At 41.9% G+C, this 26,119-nt stretch overlaps 2 protein-coding genes across 2 annotated transcripts in view; one reads left to right on the top strand and one right to left on the bottom strand.

The window, feature by feature from the left end:
- Window positions 1-12,296: 12,296 nt before the first annotated feature.
- Window positions 12,297-21,523, top strand: gltpd2b (glycolipid transfer protein domain containing 2b). Its single transcript, XM_029670955.2, has 4 exons — window positions 12,297-13,002; window positions 16,632-16,690; window positions 16,853-17,031; window positions 17,216-21,523. Exons 1-4 carry the CDS (start codon window positions 12,933-12,935, stop codon window positions 17,841-17,843), a joined length of 936 nt encoding a protein of 311 aa, XP_029526815.1. The 5' UTR covers window positions 12,297-12,932; the 3' UTR covers window positions 17,844-21,523.
- A 334-nt stretch (window positions 21,524-21,857) lies between these two features.
- Window positions 21,858-26,119, bottom strand: part of LOC115136462 (sodium/potassium-transporting ATPase subunit beta-2-like) — a 64,998-nt gene continuing 60,736 nt past the window's right edge. The window contains exon 7 of the mRNA XM_065023679.1: window positions 21,858-26,035. Within this exon, the coding sequence (XP_064879751.1) occupies window positions 25,868-26,035 (168 nt within the window). The 3' untranslated portion in view covers window positions 21,858-25,867. The remainder of the gene's footprint in view (window positions 26,036-26,119) is intronic.

The following is a 26,119-nucleotide window of genomic DNA, read 5'->3' as shown; positions in this document are numbered from 1 at the left end:
TGGGGGAGGTATATCGAGGATAAACACAAATTCCCTTCCTTCACAACAAACATGGAGAACCCTGACGAACAGGTTCACAAATAAAAACATCTTTATGATACCTTGTGTAGGGATTTCAAAGACACGATAATGAGTTTGAACTCCTGGAAAGATATCTGGGAGGTTATGGGGATAGATGTGGTAAAAAAAAAAAGGTAATTGGAATACAGACCATGGCATTGAAGAACGCTGGATTGGCGCACATTCAACTAATTTGATCTAACAAAGCAGATATGTCAAATCTGTCATGATTGATGTATTGTAACAGGCCCACAATGTGGTCACTAAAATAGGATTTGGATACATTTGACTGTTTTCGCTGCATAACATTTAGAAGTTTGCTCTATTCATATAAACGGGTAGCATAGCTAGCATACAGAAGTCGGTGGTGGTAGTCAAAGTAGTTTAACTGTAATGCAGTTGATTAATGACGATGACATTAACATGTGTTGGGGGTTGACATCCATACAAGCATTACACTCTGATTTTGACCTCAACGTAGTGTGAAATACACATATAAACAATAGCCTAACTGTAGGATCATTTCGCTGTGGGGCAATGAGGAGACTCGTGTGAGAAAACGGTGCAACCTTTTTACATCGTGCCATCTTGGCTGAGCTCCTGTGCCAAGCATCCGGAAACGGACTCCAACATTTCAGAAGGTCTTGTCATTTTGTTTAGCCAGTAATTAGCTGGATGGCTATAGAGATGATTCCTGAATCACTAGTGGTGTGGTGCAGTTTATTGGATGTGTAAACTCTAAGAGACCGTTTATGCTTGATCCGAAAATATGTTCGGAGGCGCCATATGGATTGTGTGACAATTGCGAAGCCTCCAGAGGCACACAGAGGCAAAATTGAGCTCCGTAACGCATAGCCATGCGTCTCTCAAAATGTGTAACAATGCCGAGGGCTCACTCAGCTCCTCCGCATTGAAAAAAAAAAATTGGTTGATAGGCGAGTGCGGGAGATCCTCTATAAACACAAACTCACTTCCTCCACAACAGCTCTGCGCTGCTCCGCGAAGCGCAAGAAGTATGAATGCCTTAACTTCTGCAGAGGCCATATCACCATTAATCCTGCATGGCCAATGCAGACATCAAATTGACCATGTAGTGCCTTTAACACCAAAAATTGTAACAATGTTTAAAACGTTTTCGCAGCGCCTATAAAAAGAAAAATGCCACCTGCCTCGCAGGAACAATAGAAACAACATGTGTCGTAATGATACAAAGAAAAAAAAATGTTGCGAAAGTAGCAACTACACTTCCTGGAGTCCACACAAAACATGAAACTTGACAACACATGAATAGACAAGGACAGAACTACATCAAAAAATGGCACACGTACCTTACATATCAAGACACACGTGTTTAGTGAATCAGCCAGATCAGAGGCAGAACAGATGACCAGGGACGTTTTCTTGTTAAGTGCGTGAATTGGACCATTATCCTGTCCTCTTAATCATTCAAAATGTAACGAGGGTGTCAGGGAAAATGTATGGAGTAAAAAGTACATTATTTTCTTTAGGAATGTAGTGAAGTAAAAGTTGTCAAAAATATAGTGAAGTACAGATACCCCAAAAAACTACGTAAGTAGTACTTTATACAATTTTTACTAAAGTACTTTACACCACTGATGAATAGTCTACACCGAGAGGTGCAAATGCCAAGAGCAGTGTTCCTGACCGTGAGAAAAACCTATCAATATAAACACTTACACAGTACTGTCACACCCCAGAGTAAACCTACAGTTGCAACCAAACAAGTCCAAAGGGAGTGCGTTGCCATCGCAAAGTTAATCGATCTTTACTTACAGTTCCAGATTTGAGTAATGTACAAACTTAAAGAAAGAGAAAGCTAGAGGTTATTTCCGAAAGGCTCGTAGCCTGCCTTATCCCGCTGCCCCTCGCTTCTCCTGCTGTCGCTACACCCACGGCTCGGGTTAGACAGCAGCCGGAAACCGCTCAATTCTGTCGACATTCTGGTCGTCCATAATAATTATCTTTATGCTATTGGGTGGTGATGACAACGACACAGATTATGAAGGTAATGTTTCTGTTTGATATGTCAGCGAGTTTCAAACTATGAGTAGCCCAACAATATGCCGGAAAACACAACTGAAAACGTGTGTGCAGGGCTCAATGATACCACTGGTGCTCCCAATTTAAAGTCAAGCGTAAAACATCAAATCTAAGCGCACCAGAATAACAAAGTATTGATTGAGATATAGCCTAGCATATTGAGCTATATGAATTCTAGATACTTTTGAAGCATATGTTGTGCTCTAGAAACTCATATTTAACCCTGTAAATAAATTTGTTAATTGTACAAAGCTGAAATGTTGATACAAAAACCTGTCATGGAAATTATAAAGTCATTTGTGGAATTTTAGGTTTCTACATTGTGTAAAAGCACTGCCTATTGAGATGCATGCATGTCATAAGGTGAACGCACCAATTTGTAAGTCGCTCTGGATAAGAGCGTCTGCTAAATGACTTAAATGTAATGTAAATGTATATTTAACATTTTACACTGCCTCTTTAAGAGCTTCAATCAAGCTTTTATGGTAGAGTGGCCAGACAGAAGCCACCCCTTAGTAAAAGGCACATGACAGCCTGCTTGGATTTTTCCAAAAGGCATCTTAAAGGACTCTCACACCATGGGAAACAAGATTCTCTGGTCTGATGAAAACAAGATTGAACTCTTTGGCCTGAATGCCAAGTGTCACGTCTGGAGGAAACATGGCATCATCCCTACGGTGAAGCATGGTGGTGGCAGCATCATGCTGTGGGGATGTTTTTCAGCAGTAGGGACTGGGAGACTAGTCAGGATCGAGGGAAAGATGAATGGAGCAAAGTACAGAGAGATCCTTGATGAACCTGCTCTAGAGTGCTCAGGACCTCAGACTGGGGTGATGGTTCACCTTCCAACAGGTAGTACACAGCCAAGACAATGTAGGAGTGGCTTCGGGACAAGTCTCTGAATGTCCTTGAGTGGCCCAGCCAGAGCCCAGACTTGAACCCGATTTAACAATTCAATTCAAGGGCTTTATTGGCATGGGAAACATATGTTAACATTGCCAAAGCAAGTAAAGGAAAATAAACAATAAAACTGAACAGTAAATATTACACTCACAGAAGTCACAAAATAATAAAGACATTTCGAATGTCATTATGTCTATATACAGTGTTGTAACGATGTGGAAATGGTTCAAGTACAAAAGGGAAAATAAATAAACATAAATATGGGTTGTATTTACAATGGTGTTTGTTCTTCACTGGTTGCCCTTGTGGCAACAGGTCACAAACTTTGCTGCTGTGATGGCACACTGTGGTATTTCACCCAGTAGATATGAGAGTTTATCAACATTGGGTTTGTTTTTGAATTCTTTGTGGATCTGTTTAATCTGAGGGAAATATGTGTTTCTAATATGGTCATACATTTGGCAGGAGGTTAGGAAGTGCAGATCAGTTTCCAGCTCATTTTGTGGGCAGTAGGCACATAGCCTGTCTTCTCTTGAGAGCCAGGTCTGCCTACAATGGCCTTTCGCAATAGCAAGGTTATGCTCACTGAGTCTGTACATAGTCAAAGTTTTCCTTACGTTTTGGGTCAGTCACAGTGGTCAGGTATTCTGCCACTGTGTACTCTCTCTTTAGGGCCAAATAGCATTCTAGTTTGCTCAGTTCTTTTGTTAATTCTTTCCAATGTGTCAAGTAATTACTTTTTGTTTTCTCATGATTTGGTTATGTTGCTGTGCTGGGTCTCTGTGGGTTCTGTTTGTGTTTTTGAACAGAGCCCCAGGACCAGTTTGCTTAGGGGAATCTTCTCCAGGTTCATCTCTATGTAGGTGATGGCTTTGTTATGGAAGGTTTGGCTTCCTTTTAGGTGGTTGTGGAATTAAACGGCTCTTTTCTGGATTTTGATAATTAGTCAGTATCGGCCTAATTCTGCTCTGCATGCATTATTTGGTGTTTTAAGTTGTATGCAGAGAATATTTTTGCAGAATTCTGCATGCAGAGTCTCAATTTGGTGTTTGTCCCATTTTGTGAATTCTTGGTTAACCCCAGACCTCACAACCATAAAGGCTAATTAAAGATCCTAATTGGTATGTCGAATTTTATGTTCCTTTTGAAGGCATAGAAGGCCGTTCTTGCCTTGTCTCTCAGCTCATTCACAGCTTTGTGGGAGTTACCTGTGGCGCTGATGTTTAGGCAGAGTTATGTATAATTTGTTTGTGTGCGCTAGGGCAACGGTGTCTAGATGGAATTTGTATTTGTGGTCCTGGCAACTTGACCTTTTTTTGGAACACCATTATTTTTGTCTTACTGAGATTTACTGTCAGGGAACAGGTCTGAAAGAATCTGTGCAGAAGATCTAGGTGCTGCTGTAGGCCCTCCTTAGTTGGTGACAGAAGCACCAGATCATCAGCAAACAGTAGACATTTGACTTCAGATTCTAGTAGGGTGAGGTCGGGTGCTGCAGACTGTTTAGTGCCCTCACCAATTCATTGATAAATATATTAAAGAGGGTGGGGCTTAAGCTGCATCCCTGTCTCACCCTATGGTCCTGTGGAGAGAAATGTGTGTGTTTTTTGCCAATTTAACCGCACACTTGTTGTTTGTATAACATCTCTAGAGAGACCTGGAAATAGCTGTTCAGTGACGCTCCCCATCCAACCTGACAGAGCTTGAGAGGATCTGCAGAGAAGAATGGGAGAAACTCCCCAAATACAGGTGTGCCAAGCTTGTAGCATCATACCCAAGAAGACTCGAGGCTGTAATCGCTGCCAAAGGTGCTTCAACAAAGTCCCGAGTAAAGGGTCTGAATCCTTATGTAAATGTGGTATTTCTGTTTTTTATGTTTAATAGATTTGCAAAAATGTCTAAAAACCTGTTTTTGCTTTGTCATCATGAGATATTGTGTGTAGATTGATGACAACAGCTTTGGTGGACATTCCTGCATTCAGCATGCCAATTGCACTCTCCCTCAACTTGAGACATCTGTGGCATTGTGTTGTGTGACAAAACTGCACATTTTAGTAGCCTTTTAATTTACCTTTAACAGATGAAGGATTATTTAGCAATTATGCATTCATTCAGTATTTCATTGTAATACATGATGACTTGTATTTAATTTTTTTAAAAACCTGTATAGATGTATATTGGTTTATGTGTTATAAAAGCTAATCTAATGACTTTTAGGCTATTGCACTTCAGTGCCTGTCATACGTGTTACCATGAATCCCCCCTTCCCTAATTAAGTTGTGGAGAAATCCTGCACGGAGCCTTCACTGTGCGCTGACACTTTAAGAGTGCACCAGTTGTCAGGAAGGATGAAGTAAATATGGCTCTTCCGGCTGTGTGTGAGAGCCCGAGGTTGGCGTGGCAGATTTGACTGTATGTGCAACTCTGCATGTCTTGTTTGTTTTTCGGCGTGCTTGGAACCTGTTGGGACCGTTCATTCCTTGGATGTCCATGGAGTCAACATTGTTGTGAAGCTTTTTGTGGGGCTAATTTACAAACGGGAATGGATGGAGGGACGGAGATAGACTGCTGCAAATCATTTGTTGATGACTGTGTTATTTATTGTTTGTTGCATATGAGTCGCTATAATCCTTATTATTGTATGAGGTATTATTGTTTGGGTTACACCTGTGCAGTGACTTGTGTTTTATATGGTGTGTCGTATCCTTTCTCTCCGCTGGCTATTTGGTAAACAGGCTACACTCTTACTCTCGTCAGTCTCTTCTGCTGATAGTGTCTGCCAGCGGTATTCTCTCTATCCTACTATTTTCTATTTTACCGTTCATTCCTTGGATCTCCATGGACTATTAGCAACATTGTTGTGAAGCTTTTTATGAGTCTAATTTACAAACGGGAACGGACGGAGGGATGAAGATACTTCCAGCCTTCGGTGCCTACCACAGCTAAGGCCCCTCTTTTCTATTAGACATTTACCTGCCTGGTGTTAGAAATGCCAGGTTTCTAGTCCCAGCCTATTTGCGCACTGATATGGCCTATGTACGCAAAATGCTTGGAGTGGTAAGAATCCAATCATATCAGCATACAATTGTTGTTGATATTTGATAACGATGTTATCAAACATGGACTGAATGGGCAGAGATTACGATCTGGCAGTGTGGAAGTGGCAGGACTGAGTATTTGTAGAGGTATTGATTATGGAACAGGTTTCAGCTGGTGGGGATCTGCTCTGACTCCAGCACACCTGTCTCTTCCCACACAATCTCACACACACACAGAGAGAGGGAGAGAGCACTGGGGGAGTGGCGGCAGGTCAAGGAGACACCGGATGAGCACTAGAGGGCGTGGCAGGAGCAGATGTGACAAGATGTGTTCCATTGAGGTAACCGGAACCTCTGTGTCTGGGAGACCGATACTTATCGTACGGTCAATGGCAAACTTCACACAAATTAAAGCCATAGAGCAGGAAACATGACCCATGTAACATTGCCCATTTCAATGTTTCAACAGCCTAAAATATATTTAAACTTTGATTGCCCTCTCTCTCACACGCTCTCTCTCTAGGCTGGGTTTCTGTATAAGCATTTTGTGACAACTGCTGATGTAAAAAAGGGCTTTATAAATAAAAACATTTGATCTCTCTCACTCTCTGACGCACACACACACACTACATCACCACTTAAGGCTTATCTCAATTGCTGTCTTCCTTTAGGGTAAGTAGTGGGCTAAATGCTTCACATGACCAACCCCTCCTCCCCTTACATCGTTCCCTAATGAATGCCCTTGCTTTCCCTTTTCTCTCCTCCAACAAAAGCACAATTATGCAGAACCCCTCCCCCCCTGATCACATGAATGTGATTAGTCCACAGTCTTGAGTCCAATGTCTCTGCCCCTCCTCCACCCCAACAGCACCACAGCCACTGATAATAACCAAAGTTGATCAGTAATTGTGATAATGGAACACCTACAATATTTCCCCCATTCCCAAGTAATTTATCAACCCATGCATCTCAGATCTCATATGCATCTCAGATATCTACATGATGTGTCATCAGGGTTTTTCAGGGTAATATCTGACGTCAACATACTTCAAGATACTGTTGGTCTACAGCCAATCACCAACCTAGGAAGCAACATTTATGCTGCTAGTCACATAGGCAATATGGTGTGGTGAAAGAGCTTTTCTACTGTATAAGAATACTGTATATTTAGCAGATGCTTTTATCCAGAGCAACTGACAGTCATACATGCCTACATTATAGATGGGTGGTCCCGGGAATCTAACCCACTATCTTGGCATTGCAAGCCATGCTTTACCAACTGAGCTATACGTTTGTTTTATCTTTTTCGAATACTGCTACTGTTTAAATGTTGTGTGGCTACATTTGTATTTGTTTTATGGTAAAGAAAACAAGAGACAACGGTTAGGACTAAAGACAAGGCATAAAATAAAATACCCACCATTCCCTCCCCCCACCCACACAGAACCCTGTTTACTGATCAATATATCATACAAGTTCTCTTGTTTTTTTCAATAATAGAAGATAATAGCAAGTTAGCAATGTCTTGCCAGGGTCTTGCCAACGTAATGCAACCATCCTTTATGCTGATGTAAATCCGGGTTAGCCATATTCCTTTTTTGCAAACCATAAATTCCATGGAAGAATTGTCATTTAGCAGAAGTGTTGGTGAAAAGGGAATCTTTTTTGTTGTTGTTGCAACAATGGTGGATAAAGACATCGAAACCTGATTCCGGAATAAGGGGCTTAGAGCTAAATGTTTCTTTCAGATGCAAAGAGTCTTCTCTTTGTGAGAACCAGATTGCGCTCTTCCATATATTTGATATTTTTCACTTCCCTTTGACATAAACGGGCAGGGAAGACTTTGCAGATTCATTGACAAACTCCTCTATTCAATAAATTGCAGGAAAACCTACTGCAGGTTGACTGAAAATATTTACGCAATATTATTTAGGACAGATTAATTCCTGTTAATATCCAATACAATATACAACGTCTATGGCAGGAACCTCCTATTGTGTGGGTTTTGGTTAACACCATGACAGTGAAAACATCTGAGTGAACCTGCGGCTTTCCTTTATTTGCAATGTATTGATTTGGGCTCATGTCAGAGTATGTACAGTATACAGTCCACATTGGATGATAAATAAGCAACAGACAGGAACAACAAACAACATATTTACAACATAGCATGACCTGACCTTTATCTACTGAACTGTGACTTCTGCAGTCGTTTTGTTCCTCCGACTCTTACACAGCATGCAAGAAAAGCATGGCGCTTGCTATGATATTTTTTTGTCACATACACCAGATATATATATATTTTTCTATTTTTTTCTATTTTCTTGGGCCTCTATAACTATATCTGTTTTTTTATTATTTTTTGCGAATTGGATTGATATCCTCTATCACACGGAACCCCACTAATCCTACCGACGGAAACGAGGTGGCTAAAAACAGACCTCCATCCTATGCTAGCTTGCTACCGATGACCCGGCTAGCTGTCTGAATCGCCGTGACCCCAACCAACCTCACTACTCACTGGACCCTTTTGATCACTTGACTAAGCATGCCTCTCCTTAATGTCAATATGCCTCGTCCATTGCTGTTCTGGTTAGTGTTTATTGGCTTATTTCACTGTAGAGCCTCTAGTCCTGCTCACTATACCTTGTCCAACCTATTAGTTCCACCACCCACACATGCGATGACATCTCCTGGTTTCAATGATGTTTCTAGAGACAATATCTCTCTCATCATCACTCAATACCTAGGTTTACCTCCACTGTATTCACATCCTACCATACCTTTATCTGTACATTATGCCTTGAAACTATATTATCGCCCCCAGAAACCTCCTTTTACTCTCTGTTCCAGACGTTCTAGACGACCAATTCTCATTGCTTTTAGCCTTATCCTACTCCTCCTCTTTTCCTCTGCCTAGCTCCACTCCTAATCTCCAGGCACTCTCTTTTGATGACTTCTGTAACCGCAATAGCCTTGGTTTCATGCATGTTAACATTAGAAGCCTCCTCCCTAAGTTTGTTTTATTCAATGCTTTAGCACACTCTGCCAACCCGGATGCTCTAGCTGTGTCTGAATCCTGGCTTAGGAAGACCACCAAAAATTCAGAAATGTTCATCCCAAACTACAACATTTTCAGACAAGATAGAACTGCCAAAGGGGGCGGTGTTGCAATCTACTGCAAAGATAGCCTGCAGAGTTCTGTTCTACTATCCAGGTCTGTACCCAAACAATTTGAACTTCTACTTTTAAAAATCCACCTCTCTAAAAACAAGTCTCTCTCCATTGCCGCCTGCTATAGAACACCCTCTGCCCCCAGCTGTGCTCTGGACACCATATGTGAACTGATTGCCCCCCATCTATCTTCTGAGCTTGTGCTGCTAGGTGACCTAAACTGGAACATGCTTAACACCCCAGCCATCCTACAATCTAAGCTTGATGCCCTCTATCTCACACAAATTATCAATGCCGTAAACACGGGCACCCTCATAGATATCATCCTAACCAACTTGCCCTCTAAATACACCTCTAAATACACCTCTGCTGTCTTCAACCAAGCTCTCAGCGATCACTGCCTCATTGCCTGCATCCGTAATGGGTCAGCGGTCAAACGACCTCCACTCATCACTGTCAAATGCTCCCTGAAACACTTCAGCGAGCAGGCCTTTCTAATGGACCTGGCCGGGGTATCCTGGAAGGATATTGATCTCATCCCGTCAGTAGAGGATACCTGGTTATTTTATTTAAATGCCTTCCTAACCATCTTAAATCAGCATGCCCCATTCAAGAAATTTAGAACCAGGAACAGATATAGCCCTTGGTTCTCCCCAGACCTGACTGCCCTTAACCAACACAAAAACATCCTATGGCGTTCTGCATTAGCATCGAACAGCCCCCGTGATATGCAGCTTTTCAGGGAAGCTAGAAACCATTATACACAGGCAGTTAGAAAAGCCAAGGCTAGCTTTTTCAAGCAGAAATTTGCTTCCTGCAACACTAACTCAAAAAATTCTGGGACACTGTAAAGTCCATGGAGAATAAGAACACCTCATCCCAGCTGCCCATCACACTGAAGGTAGGAAACACTGTCACCACTGATAAATCCACTATAATGGAGAATTTCAATAAGCATTTTTCTACGGCTGGCCATGCTTTCCACCTGGCTACCCCTATCCCGGTCAACAGCACTGCACCCCCCACAGCAACTCGCCCAAGCCTTCCCCATTTCTCCTTCTCCCAAATCCAGTCAGCTGATGTTCTGAAAGAGCTGCAAAATCTGGACCCCTACAAATCAGCCGGGCTAGACAATCTGGACCCTTTCTTTCTAAAATTATCTGCCGAATTGTTGTTGCCACCCCTATTACTAGCCTGTTCAAACTCTCTTTCGTGTCGTTTGAGATTCCCAAAGATTGGAAAGCAGCTGCGGTCATCCCCCTCTTCAAAGGGGGACACACTCTTGACCCAAACTGCTACAGACCTATATCTATCCTACCCTGCCTTTCTAAGGTCTTCGAAAGCCAAGTCAACAAACAGATTACCGACCATTTCGAATCTCACCATACCTTCTCTGCTATGCAATCTGGTTTCAGAGCTGGTCATAGGTGCACCTCAGCCACGCTCAAGGTCCTAAACGATATCTTAACTGCCATCGATAAGAAACATTACTGTGCAGCCGTAATCATTGATCTGGCCAAGGCTTTCGACTCTGTCAATCACCACATCCTCATCGGCAGACTCGACAGCCTTGGTTTCTCAAATGATTGCCTCGCCCGGTTCTCCAACTTCTTCTCTGATAGAGTTCAGTGTGTCAAATCGGAGGGTCTGCTGTCCGGACCTCTGGCAGTCTCTATGGGGGTGCCACAGGGTTCAATTCTTGGACCGACTCTCTTCTCTGTGTACATAATTGATGTCGATCTTGCTGCTGGTGAGTCTTTGATCCACCTCTACGCAGACAATACCATTCTGTATACTTCAGGCCCTTCTTTGGACACTGTGTTAACAACCCTCCAGGCAAGCTTCAATGCCTTTACAACTCTCCTTCCGTGGCCTCCAATTGCTCTTAAATACAAGTAAAACTAAATGCATGCTCTTCAACCGATCGCTGCCTGCACCTGCCCGCCCGTCCAACATCACTACTCTTGACGGCTCTTACTTAGAATACGTGGACAACTACAAATACCTAGGTGTCTGGTAAGACTGTAAACTCTCCTTCCAGACCCACATCAAACATCTCCAATCCAAAGTTAAATCTAGAATTGGCTTCCTATTTCGCAAAACAAAGCATCCTTCACTCATGCTGCCAAACATACCCTTGTAAAACTGACCATCCTACCAATCCTCGACTTCGGCGATGTCATTTACAAAATAGCCTCCAATACCCTACTCAACAAATTGGATGCAGTCTATCACAGTGCCATCCGTTTTGTCTTCTTCCACTGCAAATCTACAATTCCAGTGTTTTACTTGCTATATTGTATTTACTTTGCCACCATGGCATTTTTTTTGCCTTTACCTCCCTTATCTCACCTCATTTGCTCACATCGTATATAGACTTGTTTCTACTGTATTATTGACTGTATGTTTGTTTTACTCCATGTGTAACTCTGTGTCGTTGTATTTGTCGAACTGCTTTGCTTTATCTTGGCCAGGTCGCAATTGTAAATGAGAACTTGTTCTCAACTTGCCTACCTGGTTAAATAAAGGTGAAAAAAATAATAATAATAAAAAACAAAATGTGCGGTGAAATGTTGTTTTACAGGGTCAGCCATAGTTGTACGGCGCCCCTGGAGAAAACTAGGGTAAAGTGCCTTCGACAGATTTTTCACATTGTCGGCTTGGGTATTCAAAAGAACGACCTTTCGGTTACTGCCCCAATGCTCTAACTGCTAGACTACCTGATTTGCCTTAAAGCAGATGACCATCAAGTCCTACCACCAGCAGTTGAACAGAGTTTGCCACTTATGACCTGATTTGCATCTCTGATGGAAGGATTTTCATCTCTGATGGGTTCATTTGCATCTAGTAGCTGACACCGCGCCAGTAAAGCAGCTGAGCAAATCTCCTGACCGCACACCGTTATTAATTTGGAGGGCAGCAGGCCTGCCAATTGCTCATTGCTAACTGGTATGCTGTTAGAAATTTGGCAAGCCTGGAAGTGGGATTGTATTTTTTTTACAAGGGGGTGATGAGAGAAGTCTTGTTTGTATAAGATGGTGTGGAGTATGGGTATTGCTTCGAAATGAACAGATTATGAGTTTGGAGAGAGTGAGGGGGTTACTGTCGGTCGGGTTGGTCGGTGGGACAGACCAGCTTGCTTAATCAGCCAGTGGCTGACTGAACACAGCTAACCTCTGGACCCTTCCATTGAGCAACAAGGTTGGAGACTGACACAGAGAGATCAACAGTTTGGTAAACAAAAGAGAGGGAGCCAGGAGAGAAGGACTGGAACAAAGTCAAAGAAAGACAGAGCGGACAGAGCAGAGCAGGAGCAAGAGAGTTGAATTTGAAATAGAGGAGAGAAAACTGCAACAGCAAAAATTTAAGATTAAAAGTTAAAGATTGATAGAATTAGTGTCATGGGTGTGGCCACTTAAAGCAGTGAGGCACAAGAGCAGAGACAAAAGCAACTTTTGTCTGGTGGTTAGAGGGGGAGGGTGACAGACTTAGGAAGACAGGGTGGGTCAGAGGTAAAGGGGTCAAGAGAAAGACTGAGAAAGACACAGTGGGAGCCGTTCAAGAAGAGAAGGCCAGAGAACTCACTCACGAGGCAGAGGCAACGGTATGGATAGATAGAAGCTGGCAGACATAGTAGCTTATCAAGGGGGAGAGGGGACAGAGAGGACTAGGCTGAGTCACATACAGGCAGTCGGCATGGGGATAAAGGGCAAGGCGGCTTTGGCCATCGTGGTTCTACTGTTCTTCCTCGGCTCCATGTGGCTCCGTGAGTAACATATTTGTCTCAAGCTAACACTGAGGGGAGGCTGTGTGTGTGTTTTAGAGAATGTGTGTTACTGTGACCCGAGCTAGCAGTATGTGACTGTCTTTGAGTGGCTGAGCATGTGGCCTGTACAGTAAACATTCCATGTGTTAGCCATATAGTGTAGCTTTGTTGATTTACACATGCCTCATTTGTTTGAATATATAGAATAATATCACACGGTGTCTGCTGACCTATAGAATCTATAGAAGTTTGTTTTCCTCTTGGTGTGGTTAGGCTACGGTCCAGGGCTGGCCCTAGCCTTTTGGGAGCCCTAAGTGTGATTTGGTTGGGGGCCCCCCACCTCACGGGCAAAACATTTGAGTGGCCCTCCTAACATTTGAGTGGTCCCCCTCTTGACTGCGGAGATAGATTTGTTTTGTTTTAAAGTACATTTCCTTCAATTTTACACATTTTGCCATGGGGAGTAGACAAGTTGTTGCAGTTTGAAATCAAGTTTGCAGCAATTCTGCACATTTTGTCATGGGGTGAGAGACGTTTAACAATTTTATAAAAACTTTCTTGCAATTCTACTCATTTTGCCATGGGACAGAGAGAATGTCCAGTTCTACAGCAAATTGTCTGCAATTCTACACATTTTGCCAAGAAGTATACCATGTTAATGATGAGCAACTAACAAAATCAATGGAGGTCAGGGCCCCTGGGCTCATGCCCTGCATGCCCATTCGGTTTATGACCATAATAGCTGGTTAGATTAATTTCCCAATCTAAAAATTGTAAGCTGATTGAGTGACTGTCAGCGACTGACAAAACCAGATAAAAACAAGCAAATTTCAAAATTGCATCTTGTGTATTCTACTATTCTCTCAAAAGTAAGTTTGAGACCCCGACCAAGTTCCTAACTTCAGAAAGTATTCACATCCCTTGACTTTTTCCACATTTTGTTGTGTTACAAAGTGAGATGAAAATTGATTTGAATTGTCATTTTTGACAACGATCTACATAAAATACTCTAATGCCAAAGTGGAAGAATGTATTTTTTTTATTAATGGAAAAAAAACGAATGTATCTTGATTAGGTAAGTATTCAACCCCTCGAGTCAATAAATGTTACAATCACCTTTGGCAGTGATCACAGCTGTGAGTCTTTCTGGGTCTCTAAGAGCTTTGCACACTTGAATTGTACAATATTTGCCCATTTTTATAAAAAATTATTCAAGCTCTGTTAAGTTGGTTGTTGATCATTACCATAGATTTTCAAACAGATTTAAGTCAAAACTGTAAGCCACTCAGGAACATTACATTTCGTCTTGGTAAGCAACTCCAGTGTCTATTATGCCTTGTGTATGAGGTTATTGTCCTGATGAAAGGTGAATTTGTCTCCCTGTGTCTGGAAAGCAGCCTGAACCAAGTTTTCCTCTATGATTTTGCCTGTGCTTAACTCTATTCTGTTTATTTCTATCCAAACAATCACGAGCATACCCATAACATGATGCAGCCACCACCACCCATGAAAATATTAAGTGGTACTCAGTGACGTAGTGTTGGATTTGCACCAAACATAACGCTTTGATGGCAGGACAATTCTTTGCAGTATTACTTTGGTGCCTTATTGCAAACAGGATGCAGGTTTGAAATCATTTATGTTAGTATTGTGGAGTAACTACAATGTTGTTGATCCATCCTCCGTTCTCTTCTATCACAGCCATTAAACTCTGTAACCATTTTAAAATCACCATTGGCCTCATGGTAAAATCCCTGAGTGGTTTCCTTCCTCTCTGGCAACTGAATTGGGAAGGGCTCCTGCATCTTTGTAGTGACTGGGTGTATTGCCACACCATTCAAAGTGTAATTAAAAACTTCACCATGAGGCCTCCCGGGTGGCGCAGTGGTTAAGGGCTGTGCCACCAGAGACCCTGGGTTCGCGCCCAGGCTCTGTCGTAACCGGCCGCGACCGGGAGGTCTGTGGGGCGACGGTAGGGATATCCTTGTCTCATTGCGCACCAGCAACTCCTGTGGCAGGCCGGGCCAGGTGCACGGTGTTTCCTCCGACACATTGGTGCGGCTGGCTTCCGGGTTGGTTGCGCACTGTGTTAAAAAGCAGTGCGGCTGGTTGGGTTGTGTATCGGAGGACGCATGACTTTCAACTGTCGTCTCTCCCGCGCCTGTACAGGAGTTGTAGCGATGAGACAAGATAGTAGCTGCTAACAATTGGATACCATGAAAAAATTAAAAAAAATAATAACTTCACCATGCTTAAAGGGATATTCCATATCAGCTTTTTTTTATTTTTACCCATCTACCAATAGGGGCCCTTCCATTGGAAAACCTCCCTGGTCTTTGTGGTTGAATCTGTGTTTGAAATTCACTGCTTGACTGAGGTACAGATAATTGTTTGTGTGTGGTACAGACACTATTATTGCACACAGAGTGAGTCCATGCAATGTGACGTGTTAAGCACATTTTTACTCCTGAACTTATTTAGGCTTGCCATAACAAAGGGGTTGAAAACTTATTGACACTTAGACATTATGGGTTATTGTGTGTAGATCAGTGACACAATCTAAATATAATCCATTTGAAATTCAGGTTGTAAGGCAACAAAATGTGTAAAATGAAAAGTGGGTGTGACTAGTTTCTGAAGGCACTATATTATACGTTTTTGGGTCGGGCCCCCTAGTGGCCGGGTCCCTAAACTGCCGCTTATGTCGCTTATGCCTGGAGCCGGCCCTGCTGCTCTCTATACCACATACCAACACATCTTGCTACTCTACACCATAATCAGGGCAAGCTTGTCTTCTCTTCTAACTTCATAAAGCACCATACCTTTAGTTGCAGTGAGGAAAACATGCACTCAACAAAGGTATTGAAATAGAGAAAGAGAGGAGGGAACCACAAAGAAACATTCCGTTTACAAGAAGTTGACTGCTGGTGTGTGTTTATGCTGCAAGGATGTATGTGAATTCAACATTTGTTATACACAAGATTGCAATAATCAATTGTATGATGTATGTTATTTAAATCAACAGGGTAGCCTATTGTCCCATTGTCATAGATGTCAGTCTCATGATATGAGATGGAATGCATGAGTGATCTAATTAGCCTTTATTACTCCCATTGGGCGCACCTTGCCCCTGAGGTCATGACCGTGTGTGACAGCTTGGTAGAATGTTCTAAAAGAAGGACCGTCATATAACTTAATGATTATAAATGATGTCTGTCTAACAGAGCCGAGTGAGGTTTTGTGACTATTCTGAAGGATTACATGTTTTGGTTGCACTTTATTTTAGAGTAAAAAAATGACCAGGTATTAACTTAGAAATTACTAATGATAATGATTAATGATCATTATTGTGTAATAACCTACACATGTACATTAAATGTTTGATTCTTTGGGATTCAAAACATGTACAAATTGGCACAATTTTGTACTAGTTGGTTACAAATAGCAAGCACATGCCAGTGGATACAGTGCAGTAGAATCAAGTGCTGGTAATGTTTCTGAGTGCATTCTTTAGCAGACCATAGCTACCTCTCCTCCCACTTTATTGACATAGAGATGAGTTAACACATTTTCCCCTGATCTTTGAAAACATTGTATCTTAATCTTAGCAGTTTTCTTTCTCTTTACAGAAGGAAGTTTGGATTACCAGTGGGACTCTTGTCTTAAAGGTTACATTCAGATAAACAGTGTAAGTCAACAAGAGATAGAACTATGGTCAAATGCAATTACAACCTTATTCTCAACCTATTTTCACAGCTGGATTTTATTGGAATGAACTTAATAGGGACCACCAAATTTACTCACATGAACCTCTCCTCTCCCTTTCCCACTCCTCTTCCCCCATGCCCAGCCTCGCCATCTGTCCAATGGCAGTGAGGCTGATAGTGATGAGGACGGGGCCATACTGGAGGTGTGTCCCGGTCAGAAGTTCCAGGTGTCGGAGCTGCTGTCTCACCTGCTGGCTGCGCCGGCACCCACCAACGACGTGCTGCTGCAGCCTTATCTGGCTAGTTGGGACGAGCTTATCAAGTAAGCCCATCAGACAGGACATACAGACACAGAGACCAGACTCCAGCCAGTCAATACACTCACTGGCTGAATAGAAGGGACATTCACATCCGCTGAATGAACTCTAAACAGAGATGTGGATTATTTGGGCTCTGTGTGGTTGTTGATTGCTTCTCTCCTCCTCCTGCTCCATCCTCTGTGACAGGTTCATGGAGGCTCTTGGACCGATGGTTGGACTCATATCTCAGGAGATTGAAGCCAAAACTTCCATAATCCGTGACCTGACCCTGCGGGAGGCAGGTAGCAGTGATGAGGGAGAAGTGGGCCTAGCCTTGGGGTTGGTGTCTGGTACCAGAGCGCATGGTGGTGGACAGGAGGAGACAGAGGCCTCAGTGGCAGCACCAAGCAGTACCTACCTGTCTTTGCGCTCTATGATCCACACTGAGTTGAGCCGGGGCCTGGTAGACTTCCAGCAGATGACAGAATCTGGGTGTCGTACCCTGCTCCGGCTGCACCGGGCCCTGTTGTGGCTGCAGGTCTTCCTGGAAAAGCTGGGGGAGGGGCCTGTGGGCGGCCGGCTGCGGAGCCCCTCAGAGCTCTGCCGTGAGGCCTATCAGCACACCCTGGCCCACCACCACTCCTGGTTTGTACGCAGGGCAGCGGAGATAGCCTTCATCGCCATGCCTGAGCGGAGTTTCTTCTACAGGCTGGTGTGTGTGACGAACCAGGAAGAGGCCAGCGTGGTGCTGAACAGGGTGGTCCGGGCCATCGGAGAGGTGTATGACAGAACTCAGGGGGTCCTGGAGGAGCATGGCATGCTGGACCTGCCGTAGGAGAAGAGTGGGGGGGGTTCTGTTTCTGAGGGACCAGCCACATCTGGACATTACAGTAACACTATTTTCACACTACTGAGCCGAGCCAGGCTGAGCTGAGCTGTACTGCGCTGGCTAGGTTACGCATCCGTCATGGTTGGAATTATACTGGTAAGGACAATGTGAAAATAGAATAGCAAAACCAGCACATTACTGTTCGGGTTTGCATAATAGCATGGTCTTACAGTCTATCCCCTGGTGCCTTGTTCCATATGCTGTACTATCTTTTATCAGGTTAAAGTTCACATGTGTGCAAGACCAATGAGCTGCTCAAGTAATCATGAGTGAGTGCTCTCAACAGAGTTTACCAAAAGGGCCAATTTGTATTAGGGGCCATATGACCAAAGTGCTGGAGAAAACAATCAACTGAAGCTAAATGTCTTCATTGTACAATTGATAAGTCATTGTTATGTCCCTGTTTGTCTGTGTGAGATCACGCACTGGACTTGTTATGGTTTTGGAAGACCATAGACTGGTTGAAAAACAAGTAACGTATCATGTATTGTTGTAAATTCTGAAGATGTTGCCAATGTAATTCCATAGGTCAGTGATTGTTGTGTTGTTGTATGTTGATGTGTAATTCAGCATTGCCATCATTGAATCAAAGGCCAATCACAAGGCAAAGGACTTTGTCCATGCCCCACATCGTGATTATGTAATAATTTTATATGGGATCATTTGTGAACATCTTCTAGGGCTGCTGGACACATCAGATGGACTTTATTCAGGGTTCTCAAAACCACATTTACAATGCAGTGATTCACTGATCTTAGCTACTGTTGTAGTTATGGTTTAAGTACGTATGCATTACTACAAAATTGACACTGCAGAAGTAATATTTTTGAGTCTGGATCTGAGTACCTCCTGTACAATTTTGAGAATGGAAATACGTTCTAGACCAGGGATGGGTGACCTTGATGGGGGTGGGGGCCACAAAACATCTGAACTCATCATGGGGTGCCACAGTGGCTCCCTGGTCTGCGTGTCGACATCCATTCCCAAACATGCAGTCAGAAACAGCCCTAACCTTTTGGGGGATCCTAGGTCAAATCTTCTTAGGGTGTGTGAGCAAAACAGCTAGAGGAGAGAAAGTTTGTTTTAAAGCAAATTCCCTGCAATTCTACACATTTTTCCATGGGGCAGAGATACATTTCTGTTTTAAAGCAAATTCCCTGCAATTCTACACATTTTGTTATAGCGTTTTTTAATTTTATATATGATAGCTGACTTAGTGACTAACAAAATCCAGTGGGGCCCCCTAGTTGGTAATTCGACCATGATTACTACAAGTTTAGATAGCTGGCTAGACTAATTTACCAACCTGAAATATGTTAGTTTACATGGGCTAATTGAGTGCATTGAGAGAAACTGATGATTTTATTTGGTTGGAAATTGATCCGTGGGCCCCGTTCTAGACCATCTGATTGGTCCCAGAAACCAATGGTTTGGGCCAGAGCCAGAACACATGTGCAACGTTTTGAAAATTCGTCTGGCTTTGATACTCTGATTGTTTAGAGATGATTCATTAGCTGATTACTTTGTTTTTTTTTGTAACAGGCTCCATTTTGAAAACAACACAAATGACTTCAATGATTGCAGCAAATATGTCATGGCGACAATGTCATCGGGCCTAACGTTCGTCTCACGCCGAACTGCGCAAGTCCAGGCCGTCTAATCAAAGGCACTCCTTCGAGATACAGTTGTTTTTTACAGAAATTAAAATGTCAGTTTGACACTAACACGAGGTTGGAGTAAACACGTGTTCAACTGCTTAAGACATTGGCTCAAATCTAGGTTGTGCCTTCAGATTTCGAGAAAATTAACAACTAAGGAATAATTTTTTACTTCTCAAACCCCGGACATGGTCTGTTTCACAAGCGTTCCCGGAAGTCTCGCAATGTTGCACCTCTGGGTTTTAGAAACTCTGTGTTTGCAGCATGACTGAACTATGTAGCGAACTAGGTCAGCGGAAGATTTCTGTTAAGATTCATCAGGCAAACGTGTTATATCCGGGGCTTTTGATCTTATGTTGCAGTACTACAGTATATCCACCAGAGGTCATAGTGTACTACACATGCACATCAGTTTCACTGAACCCTGAATGCTAATAACAGTTCGTGGCAAAGTCATTTATATGAACATTTGTGACGTAATACTTCTACACCACAAGAATTTCTCCTCCCTTCGCTTGGACATACATGCTGCGAATGGCATAATGCCACCATTTTAAGAGATGTTTCAATGTAAAACTACAATGACTTTTTTAACCTACAAATATATATTTTTAATATACTGTCATTTTAAAAAACGAGTTAGATGAACCTCTGTCGTACAGTAATGTTATGGTTAGATACAATATTTATATATTATTCATGAGATTGAGTATGGAGTTCCATAAACATTTTAATGGAAAGAGTCCAAACAAGTATTATGAGGAAATTAACTGGGGATTAATGAGCACAGCTGGATGCAAGCCTAATGTGTGAGAGAGCGGGAAAGCTGGTGCGTGCCTGGTATATCAGCCGCTTGCGTTACACTTGATCACACTATTTAAACCCACAAATGCCTCTAATGCTATGTAATCATTGCTCTCTCTTCCTATTGTCCTCCACTGGATCCCAATCGCAAAAAGGATAGATTGGAGGAGGGAGAGAGAGTCAAATTCTGTAGTAATCTTGTAGTGGTCAGAGCAGAGTGAATGCGTCAGAACCACTATGCCATATTAACAACACTCTAGCACATTTACGTATCTTGTACTTCTTATGAAGAAAGTGCAAAAATGTAGTGGTTTTGGTTGATTTGTCTCGAGGTTAATATTATACATTGTAACGCAGGTGATCTACAGTACGGGCCAAAGTCTTCCATGAAAGGTATTTATGCTCGGGGTACTTGGCTACATGTCAAATCCAGAGATCAGGCTTGGTAGGTGGCCACAGTCTGCCAGAGGAGAGCAGAAAGCAAGATACATGAGTGTTGAAGGAGCTGCCTAGGGATTGTCATGGTGAATAAAATGACATTAGATTACATCCATCTGCCCGATGGCACCGCTTGAATCCCTTACTTCCTCTTTCCCCAGAGCCTCACTCTATTGGGCAGATTCAACTTTATACAAAACCAGTTTGTATCAGCCAATCATTTCGTTTGATTACTGTTTACGTGTACACAACTGTGAAAGTATTTGTCCATTTGACTTGTGAATGATTATGTTACAGGTGTCTCCTTTTACTCAAACTGTCAAAAATTAGAATACATAAACTTCCTCTTATGTCAGAGTCATCCTGTAGACTAGAGGGTATTATTTCAGACTGTCTCAGACTCCGTCTGTCTGAATAACTGACTAAAGGATGGATGAGCATATACAGGCACACTGAAATGTGAAACATAATCTGAGGTGAAATGATCGGAAACAAGGGAACAAAAACAGACCTATCTGGTTGTTTCTGTCAATCACATTTATTGATTTCTCTATTTTCTTTTACAATGAACATAAGCAAAAAAATATATACATACATACAATAATATACATCCAGCAAAAAAAATATAGAATTATCAGCCAATTCATTTTGGGTGAGAGACTATCACAAAGTGTTTCAAAGGAGTTCTGCCTTAGATAAGTTTTTAATAAACTGTGTGATTCAAGATTTTCAGGGACATAACGTTTTTATATTATTTTCCAGGAGGACCTTTAGTGAAAAGCTGTCTTGCTAGTTCACACTAGTTTCCACATGCAGTGGTCACAGGCAAGTATTGTGCTGTTTGGGGATAAATCCTTTGCAGTTACTGTAAATATGCAGCTTTCTATTGAATCAGTGTAACTGATCAAACCAATACCAGAAGAGGATGCCCTTCTTCATCTCATCATCTTGGTGCCCATATAAAGACATGCACTGTTCACCTAAAAGAGTAGCCAGCCATTCAATACTGCAAGGTTGAAAACAAGACAGAGAAAGTAGGGGTCAGACTTAGAAAGAAAAATGCTACTTGGTATGTGTTTAATTGTCAAGTTTTCTTCAGTCTCACTCAGAATTCTGAGATTACAGGTTGAAAACCTACCATGTAGCACCCCTGTCTTAATACAATGCTAATACATTATTTCCTCTTTTCAGCAAAATAACAATACAAATACTTTATCCCTTTTTGAAAACAACACCGTTATGTTTCTATTGTTCAATCTTGAAGACGCGCATTAGCAAACATAAGTATATCTATATGTGAACGTAATATTTCCATGTTCTTTCTGTCTTCTTCCTCAAGCTCTTTATTATTTTTGTTACTATACATTTGTTGCAGTCTTTCCAAGAATAAAAACGTACAGGCAAATAAATATGTTGCTTTTTGAAGAAATGTCCAAATGATCACTTAAAAACTGGATATATGGAGATATTATTACATAACAGGTAACACTGGGGAACAACACGATCTGTCCACCAAGAGGCACTGTTGTCATTTAGTGAAACATGCTCCTTCTTTGTGTATCTTTATGTAAGAATAGGACTGCTCATGAAATGACATTCACACATCATTCTGAAACATGTTTTAAATTAAATCCTTTCTCTCAGAAATATCTGTGGTCTGGCAGTTGCAGCACGTTTTTTTCCATACTAATACAATTCTCATGAATATCTTTGGTTGGAGGGAATGTGGCAGGACTAATCTTGTATGTAGCAAAGAAAAGCATTACTTTTGCCCTCAGGAATATATATACATATCTGTAAGTGCATGGCTACACACACCATGGATAGTATACACATTTACTTGTAGATTGAATTGTGAATGGAATGGGCTCATGAGGAAAAATGGCTTGTGGTACAACATGGCAATATGTGGGTCACATGGATAAAACCCTGATAATATTGTAGTGTAAAGTAACTGTGGAACTAAATACATACCATAGTCTTTCCTAACCTTACATATCTTAACAGAAAGCATGGATGATTCGTATGTGTGTTAGTGAGAGAGAGAGTGAGTGAGAGAGAGAGAGAAAGAGCAAAAGACGGAGGGTTGACACAAGATGGAACTACAAAGAGAGGATAAAGAAGGGGACCTGTTTTGGATTATTTGACCAGATTAAGAGATTACAGTGAAATGAAGCGTTACAGACTGAGTGGAGCAGGAATGATAAGGAATACGTAGCACTAGCACTGCTCAAAAACAAGGACTATTGGTAGGCTACATGCAGCATGCATGTTTAGCATGGAGTCAATTTACTTTGTTCAATCACTCCTATATACCTCAACATGTATTATACAGCACATCTATCAAACAAAACATAGTATTACTGTCAGTCTTGATGATGATATTACCGAGGCACCACTTCAATCCAAATGAAGGAGAATGTATTGATATACAATACTGACAGAAAAGAATAGGCCCTAAAAGTCAACCCAATCCTTCATTTGAGTGAACAGATTCCAGTGTTCTGAAAGTGTTGCTATGATGTCATAGCAGGATCAGTCACATCTGCACAATGTCACAGCCAAGGCGAGGTGCCTGGGTTCAGCAGCGCTCGCTCAGATCCACAGATTCCTCAACTGATGGACGGGCTTTTCTTATTATGTGTACCTAATCAAGTCAGCAGCACATCCAGGGTATCTGTGCAACAGCACATTGACCACCATGCTACAGCAAATTCCTAAACGCTCAATTGTAGATGTTTATAGTTAAGAGTACAGCCTCCAACTCCAAGGTTGGTTGGTCTGTTGTACTCCTCTGTTTAAAGCAATAGAATGGCAGAGAATCCTTCAAAAATCAAACAAATGACCGGTATTACCAAAACAGCCCTATAGACATTCTGGTCAATGTAATCAGAAACGTTGCAGTCAGTGCATCTCAGTTTGAAGGCTATGACAGCAGTAACAAGCCATGTAAAAATGTTTAAACAAACATAGAAACAAAAACAAACTCTCTATTTGTCCTTCTCCACAGAACCATAAGCATCTCGTCTTCACAAGAAAAACACAAACCAGCGCAAATCAATACAAAATCAAATATATATGTGATGTACATGCAAAAAGACCTAACCCTTGAGCTGGAGGGACACAGCTGTGAACACAAACCACGTGTCTACACTGTAAGAACAATGTATATCCATGTTATGGAAGACTGATCCAATTCATGACTGATGTGCAATTCAAGTGTTTATAACAAAAGAGTCCTGTTTAATGTGAAGAATGAATATGATTTGTCACTCTAATGAATATTGCACATTGCATATGCAAATTCCCAACCTACAGTATAAAATTTTTCTTGCTAACTGAATTTTGTTATACAAACAAACACATACTGTACACACACACATACAAACATACACATACAGTACACACTGTGGTATCCCAGGAGGTCTACCCCGGGGGATGGTAATAGAGGGGAGGTACGTGAGGCGATGTTGGCTCCCTCTGCTGGGAATACGGGAGCTGGGCACCCCGACATGGACAGCTCTAAGTGGAGGTAATTAGAGGAAAGTGCCAACCAGCTGTGGGGGCTAAATAAAAGGAGCACGGTGGCACACCGTGGGAGAGAACTGGGAGAGACCGAAACCAAGCCACAGAAGAGAAGGGAGAGAGAAGGAAGACCGAGCAAAACCTAAGTTACTTATTTGATGTATTTATTTTCTGTCTTAGTAAAGTTGTTTTTGCGGACTAAAGCCTCCCTATCTCTGTGTCAATCTCTGCACACTCCACCCAACAGTTTACCACAGTACACACACGTACAAACATACACATACGGTACACATAAACATACAGTACACTCACACATACAGACATACACATAAGAGTACACACACACATACAAACATAGACATACAAACACAGTACACACATACACAAACATTCACACAGTACACACACACATGCAAACATACATACAGTACACACACATACATTACACACACACACACAAACATATACATACAGTACACACACACATACAAGCATACACATACAGTACATACAAGCATACAGTACACACAGATACATACAAGCATACAGTACACACAGATACATACAAACACAGTACACACAAACATACACATACAGTACACATACAAACATACAGTACACACACACACACATACAGTACATATACACATACCGTACACACACACACATACAAACATGCACATACAAACATACAGTACACACACACACACACACATACAGTACACACACATACAAACATACACATACAAACATACACATACAGTACATACACACATACAAACATACACGCACGCATACACACACATACTCAAAGGTGTTGACCTCTATAACTCCCCATGTTGGAGATGCTATCTTCTTATAGCTCACATTTCATTCACACAATGGCTATGTGGTGTTGGGGGGGGGGGCTAAACTGGATGATCACTGCAGAGTGCTGGTGACCAGTGGTTTAACATAACCTAATGAATAATTCCCACATAGCAGAGCAGAGAGCTGGGACATGAGGCCTCCCGCTTTCTTAGGACACGAAAGACAATACACACATGAAAAATGACTCTGTCTCTGCATTCATCCACCAAAATGTTTTTTACATCATATGTTTAGCTGTTGAACTATTCAAGTGCAACAAAATAGACATACTGATATAAGGACATTATATATAAATAGATATACACGTTTTGTATTGGATTTAGTGTATATTGGTATATAAAGGGGCACTCTAGAGGGAGGCAGCAAGGAAGGACCCACAGTAAACTGGTAAGACGTGTTGATAAATAGACTTCAAGTCAAACTAACTTACAGAACAGAATCAGTTCCAAATCTCACACACAAAAACAGAGACAGAATTACCCCCCTTTTTACTGCACCAATCTGACATCACTAAACTGGGCATACAATGCCCGACATCGAGGGTAAATGAAAGTTGTAAACATATTCTATTCGTCAAACTGAGGGTGTTAATTCTGTTATCTGTTTCTGTATGTGTGTGTGTACCTGTGCACAGCATGTCAGTGTGAATATTTGTGAGAGAAAGAGAAGGTACATCTATTGTTTAGTGTTGATCCTCAGTTTGAAAGACACTTTTCCAGCAAACTTGTCTCTTTCACTCCCAGGAGGAATGTTGTTGGAGATGATCCTGCACTCGATGTTGATGTCTTCGTTGAGGGTGATGTTGAGGAACTTAATGGCAACCAGAGGCTGGGAGTAGTTCACCTGAAACAAGACAATAGCTCTGTAAGTTATTGTTACATAAGCTTTCAGCACTGTTTTCCAGAAACATTTGACCTATAATGTATT

The sequence above is a fragment of the Oncorhynchus nerka genome, linkage group LG10 (assembly GCF_034236695.1).
Source record: "Oncorhynchus nerka isolate Pitt River linkage group LG10, Oner_Uvic_2.0, whole genome shotgun sequence".
In the NCBI taxonomy this organism is placed as follows: Eukaryota; Metazoa; Chordata; class Actinopteri; order Salmoniformes; family Salmonidae; genus Oncorhynchus; species Oncorhynchus nerka.
Note: the sequence above shows the minus strand (reverse complement) of the source record. Positions and strands in the feature narration are given on the sequence as shown.